This window comes from Lygodium microphyllum, chromosome 6 (assembly GCF_053477565.2).
Source record: "Lygodium microphyllum isolate KBCC chromosome 6, Lygodium_microphyllum_v1.1.10, whole genome shotgun sequence".
NCBI classification, from domain to species: Eukaryota; Viridiplantae; Streptophyta; class Polypodiopsida; order Schizaeales; family Lygodiaceae; genus Lygodium; species Lygodium microphyllum.
In genome coordinates, this window is record NC_141140.1 from 29,627,758 (window position 1) to 29,640,140 (window position 12,383).

Sequence of the window (12,383 nt, forward strand, 5' to 3'; positions counted from 1 at the left end):
AAGCAGTCATCCGTTACATATGTTCAACTGAATGAGTTTTTTTTTAAAAATTTAACAAAGTATCTAGTATAGGACAATGAATCAATCGGAGTCTAATTATTAGCAACCAATTGATTCTAATAAGATTAAAAACTAGTGTTAGTGCCATAGATATCTTTCATGGGAGTAAGAGAGTCAAAAGATAAGACTGAATTTTTATGAATGCTAGGTCTCATACTCAAAGCATCGATAATAACAAATAAATTTTTTATTCTAGTTTCGTAGCAAGTAAAAATTTTACTAAGAATTCTAGAAAAAATAGTAAAAGGCTTACCTATCTTACCTTGATTGGAGATCTCTAACTTTACTAGAAAGCATGATTTCGCAATAGCATTAGGAAGTTTAAGAATTTTCCTATGTACTTTTAAGAAAAATTTGTTAGTCTCAATGATTATCAAATCAAAAGATAAAAACATTAATATCATACGATAATCGTAAAAAATTAGAGTGAGAATCATATTGAAGGCCTACTTTGAATAAAAACAACTTATATCTTCTTCTGAATCAAGTTAGTCTATAACTAGAGAGTTGGAGCTTATAAGGAATTTTACAAAACATTTACTTATGACTAAGACTAAAATTTAAAAAAAAACATATTAAAGATAATCCTAAAGTTAAATAAAATACTAGTCTCTTGGTAAATTATAGTAATATTCAAGTTTTATGGCATATTTAGATATGATTATCTTTTAATATATGCATCTTTAGACAAAACCATGTCTAATATAAGTTTTAAATCTTTGTACAAGCTAAAAAAAATTCTTTTGGAAGTATACTAAAATTCCAAATGGATTAAAAGCTATCCTACTAGGAAATTATATGTCTATATAGGTTGAAATTTATAAATTTCACAAAGTCTGGGTTAACTGCGAGACCTACTTTCAAGATAAATAACTTTCTTTGTAGATAGAATCAGGCCATGATGATAACTAGAGAGTTGTAGACAGCAAAAAGGTCTACAATTCATGTCCCTATGATGGATTACCAAATATGAAGGTAAGGTCATAAAAAATAGGGCTCAAAGTTGGCTACTACACAGTTTTTTGCATACTACTGTGAAATTTGCATTTTGGGTCACTTTAGGACTCAAATAACTTGCTAAATATTCAGAATTTGTAAAATATGTGTCTAATAATAATTATAGATATTTTTTAGGGCTACTAAAACTTTTGTTTTAAAACCATCCTCAAAATATGAACTAGTAAAAAGTTACATTACCTGAAAAATAGTTATTCGAGAGGATTTTTATGGTGAAGCATATACAATAGCTAGACTACTTTCAAGTGCCTCTTCTATATAGCCTATTATATAAATAAAGACTTAATATGCTTAAACTTGAAACTATTATAAAATAAACAAAGCTATGATTTACTATGAAATAAACTTCAAAAGCTTTTTGGCTATAACATCTTGTTTGCATAGCCAAGTCCATGCTATAATCCAAATTCAGAGAAGAACAAATTGGATCAATTCGAGTCAATCAACTGTGGATATAAGGCTATCCAAAACATGAGAAATGTAGTTGCAATATTCATTTGTAGTGATTTGTCTTGTAGATTGTGATTGTTCCATGATGTTCACCTTTATACACCAATATCATACAATTGAAAACTCAGAGCGTAGCCAAGCTCTGATACCAATGTTACGAAGCAGAACACATGGCAAATCTAGCAAATCAAATCTCAATCATAAGCAGCTTTATGACACACATAATAGAACTTAGTGTAAAAATCTAACAAATCAAACATCTCAGCTATTAAATATAAACATTATAATACATAAGAGGATTTGAATAACTCAATAGATTGAGAAAGACAAGAGAAAAACGCACGATTGGGCCCAACCTCCCCCATGGAAAAAGTCATGGTTTGCCATCCTTAATTATATATTATAGTTTTACATGGATATTTACATTCATATCTTACATATAATTACAAAGAAAGTACAAATATCAATTAAAATACACAATTTTAAGAGTCAAGAGGTATCTTGTAACATGATGCAGTTACTGCAGAAAATTCTGTGCTCTAAATCTTGACGTTTTGACATCATCATCACGTTCGGAGCGTGCCAAAACTCCCAAAATGACTCTTGAAGCTTTGAATTCCAATTCTGGATGAGAAATAAACAAAAAAAATCAACTTTCACTTAATGTGCACGTGGGTGATTCTACAGCCGTTGATTCCACAAAATTCATATTAATTAATAAGGCACTCGAGAAAGACATACGTCCCCATCAACTTCTCGCACAAGGAATCCACCTTATATATGAGCCCTAATCAACAAATAAATTTTACAGAATCCACCGTAAAATCTCATGGAATCCACTGTGACTATGCCTTCTGGCATTAGCAACTCAAAGTTGTATTAATATGATGATAAGTATGATCTATTTCTTGCCTTTGTTTCCTTAGACACAAAAGTCATTGCAAAATTCGTACAACCCATCAGGTCAATGCTATGGAAAAAGTAGAGTAATCGTTTGGGTCAAGTTATGGTAACACGTTACATGCCAAAGAGTTTGGGTAATACTACCTTGTTGGATGCCAATATTCATATAATAGCTTTGTGAGGTTTTGGCCACATCCAAGTTGCTTGATTGACCTAATAAGCTCATGGAACGTGATACGCTTAATAGGGTTGCATATTGGAATTTCAAGACTATATAAGATGATGTCATCCTTGGTCAATCTTGGGTTTATGCTTTCAACCATATTTGTTAATACTATCAAGTCCCTAGAGGTTACAAGTTGATTTGGGGCAATTTGGAGGAACAACATTGACAAGATCCCCTTTGCCTGCATTTTAGCCTTCATCCCCATGGTTGGGACTCGGCTTTTGTGCACCAAGACGATATCCTCAAATGATCAACTAATCATAAGATGGTTGAGGATAAGAGATGGATGACTGAGAAAGCAAATCAAGTTTGGTATGTTCACAACGGTAAAGCTAAGTGAATCAATTGTGGATGTCTAAGCTTCCAAGAGAAAGCTTTTATAAGGAACTTCTTATCGGAGGTTTCCCCACAAGGGATCTGCTGGCACTTGCACAATCGCAAGATCTCCAGTGGTAGATGCGTCTTTTGTACTGCATGGGCCGCCTTTCACATTTTCATTTCTCGTCGAGTTGTTAGAGTGGTCTGGGGAAGCTAGTCATGGTTTCGATAGGTATGATCCTCGAAGAGGTGGCTCCCCTGTGGATGGATAGATGGTCTGCACCGCCCCGGTTGTGCACGCTTGATTATCCCTTCTTCCATTGTTGTAGCCCTGTGCTTTTTTCAAGCCTTTTGGCTCCATGTGTTGGTTTTTACGCATCTTTCAGTCTGCTTGGTATTTCAAATCGTTAGTTCAAACTACTTGAGAGAGAGAGAGAGAGAGAGCGCGAACCCTCCCCATTTATGACGAAACACTTTAGCTTATGCCGCATACGGCTATACTCAGACCTCTGGAGGAAATTCTTTCGGGATCCCTCCCAATGGTGGGACAATCGGAGCAACAAAGTAAGCACCCCGCGTTTTCAAAATCCTTAATCAGAGAGCTATCAGCTTTCCTTGTGACAAGAGACCTGTTCGGTTGTATTACAGGCCAACCCACGATCTCCAGACTTCAAGAACAAAATCACCCAAGAGTCCCTGTGGATTGATGGCCGTTACAATCCACCTTGGGTTCGAGATGAGCTAATACAGAAAGGACTAAAAGATAAGGAGCCCAGTGCAGCAATTGATGAGCAGGCGACCTATGACAAGGCGATTGTTAGCAAGGGCAGCTATCAGAACATTGTGGCTGCTCTGAAGGCTTGTGCCAAGCCCAAGGATTTGTCCAGAGGCACTAGAATACATGCTGATATCCAGCAACACGGGCTACTCGGAAAGAGCTCTTATGTTGCAAATGCTTTAATCAGTATGTATGCAAGATGTGGCGCACTTCCAAAAGCACAAGAAGTGCTCGAGAGCCTTCCAGTCCGAAATGTAGTCTCTTGGTCTGTGCTAATTGCAGGATATGCTCAAAATGGGCTTGGTGAGAAAGCTCTGAGCTGCTTCAATGAGATGCAACGTGAAGGCTTTTGTCCAGATGCAGTTGCCTTTGCTTGCACCTTGAAAGCCTGTGGCAGCGTGGGAGCAGCTGAAAAGGGCAAACAAATTCATGATGAGATTGTCAAACAAGGGTTGCTGGGAACAGATATCGTGCTTGCCAATGCTTTAGTGGACATGTATGCCAAATGTGGCATGCTTGCAAATGCACATCAAGTGCTTGACAAGCTTCTTGTTCGAAATGTAGTGACATGGAATGCATTAATTGCAGGATATGTCAAGCAAGGATATGGGGAGGAAGCACTGAATTGCTTTGAACAGATGCAGTATGATGGCATTTGTCCGGATGCAGTCACCTTTGGTTGCATTTTGAAAGCTTGTGGCAGCATGAGAGCAGTGAACAAGGGCAAAAAAATTCATGATGAAATCACTAAACAGGGATTGCTGGGTACAGATGTAGTGCTAGGCAATGCTCTGGTGGATATGTATGCCAAAAGTGGCGTGCTTGCAAAGGCGCAGCAAGTGCTGGATGAGCTTCCAGCCCGGGATGTAGTGGCTTGGAACTCATTAATTGCAGGGTATGCTCAACATAGACATGATGAAGAAGCTCTGAACTGCTTTCAAAGAATGCAATGGGAGGGCATTTTTCCAGATGCAGTAACCTTTACTTGCATCTTGAAAGCATGTGGCAGCATGGGAGAAGTTAGTAAGGGCAAGCAAATTCATGATGAGATTGTCAGACAGGGATTGCTGGGAACAGATATTGTGCTTGCGAATGCTGTGGTGGATATGTATGCCAAATGTGGTGTGCTTGAAAAAGCCCAAAAAGTGCTGCTTGACCTCTCTGTTCGTTCTGAAGTGACTTGGAATTCACTAATTGTAGGATATGTCCAACATGGGCAAGGGGAGGAAGCACTGAAATGCTTTGAATGGATGGAATGTGAAGGAATTTGCCCAAATGCAGTCACCTTCTGTTTCATTTTGAAAGCTTGTGGTAGCATTAGAGCACTGGACAAGGGCAAGCAAACACACAATGAGATCACAAGACGGGGAATGTTGGAAATAAATATTTCCCTTGGCACTGGCTTGGTTGATATGTATGTTAAATGTGACACACTTTCTCATGCACAACAAGTGCTTGATGAGCTTCCTGTCAGGGATACAGTGACATGGAATGCACTAATTGCAGGCTATGCCCAATCTGGGCATGGTGAGCAAGCGCTGAACTGTTATGAGAGATTGTGTTGTGAGGGACTTTGTCCAGACCCAGTCACCTTGGTTTGCATCTTAAAAGCCTGTGCCATTGTGGGAGCTATTGACAAGGGTAAACAAATTCATGATGACATTGTCAGACAGGGATTGCTGGGAACAAATATCGCACTTGCCAATGCTTTGGTGGATATGTATGCCAGATGTGGTATGCTTGCAAAAGCACAGCAAGTGCTTGATGACCTTCCAGTCAGGGATGTAGTCTCTTGGTCTGCACTAATTGCAGGTTATACCCAACATGGACATGGTGAGGAAGCGCTGAACTGTTATGAACGGATGCAACGTGAGGGTATTTGTCCAAATGACATCACTTACACTTGCACTTTGAAAGCCTGTGGTTGTATGGGAGCAGTTGACAAAGGCAAACAGATTCATAAAGAGATTATCAGAGAACGATTGCTAGGCACCAATGTTATACTCGGCAATGCTTTGGTGGATATGTATGCCAAATGTGGTGCACTTGCACAGGCACAACAAGTACTTGAAGAGCTTCCTGTTCGTGATGTAGTCTCTTGGTCTACACTGATTGCAGGTTATGCGCAGCATGGCTATGGTGCTGAAGCATTGAAATGCTTTGAACGTATGCAAGATGAAGGCCTGTGTCCAAACATGGCCACTTTTACTTGTACATTGAAAGCATGTGGCAGCATAGGAGCGGGTGACAAGGGCAAAGGAATTCACGATGAGATTGTCAGACGGGGTTTGTTTGGAAGAAATATTGAGCTAGGCAATGCTTTGGTGGATATGTATGCTAAATGTGGGGCACTCGCAAAAGCACAAGAAGTGCTTGACGAGCTTCCTGTTCGAAATGTAGTCTCTTGGTCGGCACTAATTGCTGGTTATGCACAGCATGGGCATGGTGAGGAAGCATTGGGCTGCTTTGAACGTATGCAAAGAGAGGGTCTTTGCCCAAATGCGGTCACCATGATCAGTGTGCTCAATGCTTGCAGTCACTCAGGTCTATTAGATGAGGGCCAGATGTATTTTCAAGATATGAGCACGATTTATGGGATTACTCCAGATGTGGAGCACTACACTTGCATGGTTGACCTTTTTGGTCGTGCAGGCCACTTTGATAAGGCTTTTAAAATGATTAAGAGGTTTCCATCTTCTGATTGCCTTCCAGTCTGGACTGCTCTATTGGGGGCTTGTCGGAAATGGAGAAATGAGAAGCTTGGGAGATTGGCCTTTGAACATGCAGTACATTTGGATAAAACATGTGCCGCTGCTTATGTCTGCATGAGTAATATTTATGCAGCTGCTGGCATGCAGGATGATGCAGACAAGGTAGAAGCGATGAGAGTGGAAAATGAAGCATGGAAGAAGCCGGGATGTAGTTGGTGGATTGATACCAGGGGAAATACTCATTCATTTTTGGTTGGGGAAACCAAACATCCACAAAGCAAATCTATCTATGCAAAACTACAAGATACTGCTCATAAATTATCACAGGAATGATATTCCCCAAGTTTGCAATTGGTCTCACAGAAAATCATTGATAATGCAAAGGAGGACATTATGTGTGGGCATAGTGAGAAGTTGGCCATTGGCTGTGCTCTTATCAATACAACTAAAGACGTAACAATACGTGTTGTGAAGAACCTGCGGGTCTGTGTCGATTGTCATCTTGCTACCATCACTTATATCAAAAGTAGAGAAGCGCAAGATTGTGATCAGAGATGCTAACCAATTTCATGTTTTTGAAGGTGGGAAATGTTCTTGTGAGGACTATCGGTGATGGTAACCAGTGTACTCAGCCTCTGATCAAGAGCACAGCCAATACAACTGAACAGGTAACAGTACATGTTGCAAGGAACGAACCAGCAGGTCTGCATCGATCGTTGTGTTGCTACATCGCTTTTATCAAAAGTAGGAAACTTGAACTGCAAGGTTGTGGTCAGGGATGCAAACGATTGATGTCTTTGAAGGTGGAAAATGTTCTTGTGAGGACTATTGGTGATGGTAACCAGTGTACTCAGCCTCTGATCATCCCACAGCTTTTCAACTTCTGAATGCATTGAATTGTCCTTTCTCTGGTTATTCACCTGTCTTGAAACAGCCTCATTCTTTTGAACCCATGTGATATGCTTACATATATGTGAGTGACCCCCCCAAGAGGACACAAGTTGGGGTGAAACAGTTGAAACAAAGAGATCCATCCAAGTTTAAACAATTGGCCCTCAAATCTTCCAATTAGGTGGCCAATCTAACAAACTGTATGTAATACTCACTCTTTGTGCACTCATGCATAGCTAGCATGAAGATGATTCTGACCACCATCTCTCCCCTAGTACCTGTTAGTACCAGCATGTCCAAGGAATCACCCGGGAAAGCATCGTTCTCAGCATGGAGCAACCCAGCAGCAGTGATGGCAAGAATTGGCTCTACAGCTGCTGCTGTGTGCACTCTTCTCCTATCCTCTTAAGATATTCTCAGCTGCAAGCTGCTGAGGTAAACTGCCTATGCAACCACATTCAGTCCCACAGTACAGGCACAAACAACACCCATCCCACTACTGACATATTAATGTTCTCACCCAGCAACTTCATCTCGGCCAATTGGATGGTTGATTGCAGCTTATCAGCTTCATCCACTATGTCATAGCACACTGCCCTGAGTGGCCTCTGTATCATTCACATCGTCTGGAGCCATGCTTGTATTGCTGCTATCTGTTCCAACCTTAGCAAGAATGTCAGGCTTTCCAGTCAAATGTAATGGATGGTACGCATTATGACTGGAAGGTAGTCTCGTTGACACACAAAGTTCTCACCTTAGCTCCCCAGCTTCATCAACACACAAAAGAAGCTCCACTTTCTGCTGCCCTAGCCTATCCATTTCTTCCTTGAAGCAGAGCTCGAACTGTGTTTTGAATGCCACATGTTCCAATTAACCCAACAAATTTTGTCAGCTTTTCTAGGTACATAGCATTTATTTCATCTGAATCCACTGTTCAGGTGCCATGTCAGGATGCCTATTGAAATCAGTTAAGCATGCTGAGAATAAGGGCGACTAAAGTTGCCTCAGTGGGGCTGGAGTTCTGCAAAACATCTGCTAGCTTTCCTGTTTTCTGAAGAAAACCAGTCTGCTTCTCTGCCATGCAGGATGCTTAAGATACAATGAAATCAGTGCGCCGAATCTGGAAAATCAGTTGCGACTTGCCCCATCCACTGCTTTGAACCAAAGTAAGAAGCAGTGCATGTGACTTGTGCTTGTCCATGTGGCTGAATAATCCTCCAGCTGCTTTACTATTATGTCAGTACTGGATATGAGGCAACATAGTCCTTCTCCCAAGAGAGTTTTGCATCTATAATGTTCTCCTGAGGTATCTTCTCAATCTATCTCACGAGCCCAACACTAGCGAGAATGACAATGATCCTTTGGAAGGCAAGAACATCAGATGAACCAAAAGTTGCAATTGGAGCTTGAAAGGCCCAGGGAGACTGGAGACGGAAAACATCATGTTGGTTCGCCTCCATGCTCCCGATGGAGAACCATTTCAAGGGACTTCAACAATCAAGCCACACAAATTTGTAGTCAATAGAGAGAAGGCAGCCAAGAAGCTATCCGATGAAACAACTGGCTTGATTCCTGCACTGTGTATCATGCCAGTTCCTGGGATGTGGAATGCATCCATTCCATGGCGTGAGGGTCTAAGTGTCCCCAAAGCACCACAAGCTCCTAGCCAATGAGCCAATGAGGATTAACCCCTTCGACCTATCCTACACCTCTTCGAGGGTTGCCTTCCACACAGCGACCCCAATGCCCTTGCCACATACGATTACTCCATCTTAACCTTCAAACTCTTTATAGGCCCACTACCCTTTCAAATAGGCTCGATCTTCTCCTTCATCACCCTCAATAGGTCCACCGCCTTTTCAAATAGGCGGAGGGCATTATTTACTATATTTTAGTAATAGTGTTTTAGAAAACACTTAAGACCACTAGCCTTGGATTTGTATATATGGCCATTCGCTCTAGGTTAAACTATCACTTGTAAATTTTCCATATAGCTACTTCTCAATACACTTTGCGTTGTATACTCTCGAGCTTCTTCTCCAAGCTATGAGTGAATTCTTGCACCCCTAAATCCAACATTTGGGACTAGAGTGGGCTTTGACTTCTTGGGTAGAGTCAACATGTGATGCTTCAACTTATCGATTGGGATGAGATTTAACGAGTGTTTACAAGTGTACTCTTGCTACAGGTTCATTTGGGGCCTTGTTTTGGACTATTGTTGGTACTATACATTTTATCATGTGCTCAAAAGTCTATCATGTCCTTTTGAGCAAAGTATTTGATACTATTCATTTCTACAAGTAAGGCCTTCTATAGTCTACTTTGTGCTATGCTATATAGCACAAGTTAGTTCTATGCACCATTTTCTCTATACATAAATACAACTTTTGTACCATGGCTAATAACAATGATATATTTTATAGGTTGGTTAAGGATAAGCTAGATAGAATCAATATTCAATATAGAATTTGATGATGTGATGAGTATTGGTTGCAAAAGGGTAGTGGAACATTGTATTGTCTACTCACATAAGAAATTAGAGAGCAATTGCATGGATAAAGGTGGCTATGTGAACAATTTTGGCACAAAGATCAAAGATTTTAAGAAGCAATTAACTACCATAAATGAGATTGTGCTAGATACTTCACTTATGTGGATTGTTCTTTGTAGTTTTCTTAATGCTTATTAAAGTTTTGAATTTGCTTGTTGTTGGATGATAAAAGACAATCCCAGCCCTTTGCCATTTAAGAATTTGATTTTTGTTTTGCTATAAGAAGACCAATCTAGGCAAAATGTTGAATTATGTATGCTATAGTTCAAGCTTTTGTGGCTAGTTAGAAAGGTAAAGGAAAATCCACATTTTCCACAAGTAAGCAAAGATTTGCAAATACTCTTCAAAATTAGGATGGGAAAAAGATCAAGAGTAAAAACTTTTGTAGGTATTATTAGGCAAGAGATCATGTCATTACGAAAGAGGCTCAGAAGAAAGAAACTAGTATGACTAAAGTAGATACCTCTTCTTTAATTTAAAATTTACAAATGTTGTGTAGGTGCAAAATAGACATTTAGTGTGCAATGTAGTTATGAACTTTTGCTACATGACCTTTGCACATCTATTATGAATTTTGATATGTGGCACTTTGATAGTGGTGCCAATAAGCACATTACTTTGTAATATAGTTTGTTCATTTGTCTTGAGTTTGCCCTTAAGTATAATACTATCAAATGTGCCAATAACTCCTCTTATCTTGTGAAAAGAGTTAGTTGTGTTGATTATTACTAATAACACTACTTTCACAATCAACTGCTTTGTATGTGTTAGAGATTTTAAAAAAATTGTTGCCAACTTTTGTATTTGCTAAAAGTGGCTTGATTGTCAAACATTAGACTTCTTATTTTCCATAGTCATCTTCATCAAGTAATAAGCTCTCCATTGAACCATTGCATTGAGGATAGAAACGAGTAGCATACCTATAATTTATTTTTATCTTTTTGCATAGAAAATCCACCAAGTTTCCTTGGAACCTAGACCCTCTATTAGATAGAATCTCTAGGGATGCTCCTAATTTACTGAAATTCCCTACATTCCTTTTTGTGATACTATAGTGGCTCTAGCTTCCATCCACCTTGAAAGATAATCCATTGTAGTGTGTATGTACACCTTGTTTCTAGTTGTGATTGGCAAGGGTTTCATATAGTGTCTACTACCCACTTTTTAAATATATAATGAGCCAAGATGGAGCTCCTAAGTGCATACTTGCGGACTGGTTTCCCCATATTCTAGCATTACAAGCATGATTTGCACCAATAGTTGACATCCATTTTTAGATTGGGCTACATATACCCTTCCTATAGTATCTTTTGAAGAGTGACCTTGAAGGCCAAGTGATCTCCACAAGCTCCCCCATGATTTCTTTTAATCTCTTGTAGATCTCCTCCTTCCATGTGGTACTCTCCTTAAAACTAGGTTTGGCCCCGTCATAGAGAAGTTTTCATTCACAATTGTATACTTTTCTGCCCTCTTTTCTTTCTCTTTTTGCGTCCTTAGGAACCATCCTTGTCAAAAGAAAACTTCTTCTCATTTGAGAGCCAAATAATCTCTTAATAGAAGGACATCAATAGCACTCAAAAACACCATCATTGATATAGCTTCTTTTGCCACCTCATGTGCAAGAATATTATCCTATTTATTAATATTTCCAAACTTCCATGCTTCCAACTTTTGAAAGAGTTTCCCATCTTAGCTTCAGCTTAACATTCTTCGCTTGCCATACCCCAAGAACTTGCTTCACCACTACGAAGGTATCCCCTTTTCTCATAAACCTCTTGATCACCAAGAGTTTAACTTTAAATGGAGTGTAGTAGGATCAAGAAATTTCTTTTCATTTCAATGAAGTTGGAGATTGAATTACATTATCTACCATAGGACTTTCCACCTTAGTACTTATATGCATGTAGGCATCAATAATTAGCATATGTAAAGTGACTTGAAAATGTCATATGACTTCACTTAAAAGGATGATGCATGTCCTGGGTATTATCAATTGTACCTTTTCAAATCTTTTAGTTGTGGAAATGAGAAGATCTTCAAGACATTGCCTCAATATGGTCGCTTATGCCTTATTCTATCAATCTGTCCTAGTCTCCCAAAAACCAATGCTATCTATGTCAAGTTATTCATTTAGGAATGGTCGTGATGATAGTAATTTGATTGATATTTTTCAAGAGAGCAGTGCTTTGAGAATGAATATAATATGTATTTTATGTCTGCACCTTGTTCCTAAAGGTTAAATAATTAATATGGCTATAAATCGATTCAAGAAGTTGTCTATAGCAATAGGGATATTTCACGTAGGTTGTTGTTTCCTGTGTTTCTGTTGTGGTCTTGAGAGGCCATACCACTTTGGTGATCCAACTGGTTTCATGGGCATAATTCTCATGATTTAGGCATTAGGCCTAGAACCAATTACTACAAGATTAGGCTACATGAGTGCAGGATGCTAATGGCATTAAAGATGTTCCATGTGCC

The 12,383-nt window shown here is 39.3% G+C and overlaps 1 protein-coding gene and 1 pseudogene across 1 annotated transcript; one reads left to right on the forward strand and one right to left on the reverse strand.

The window, feature by feature from the left end:
* Positions 1-3,032: 3,032 nt before the first annotated feature.
* On the forward strand, positions 3,033-9,491 carry LOC148034422 (pentatricopeptide repeat-containing protein At2g33680-like). The gene is made up of 2 exons (XM_087679369.1): positions 3,033-3,538; positions 3,623-9,491. The coding sequence occupies exons 1-2, from the start codon at positions 3,437-3,439 to the stop codon at positions 6,794-6,796; spliced, it is 3,276 nt and encodes a 1,091-aa protein (XP_087535495.1). The 5' UTR covers positions 3,033-3,436; the 3' UTR covers positions 6,797-9,491.
* Positions 7,813-8,814, reverse strand: LOC148034423 (uncharacterized; annotated as a pseudogene).
* Positions 9,492-12,383: the final 2,892 nt, after the last annotated feature.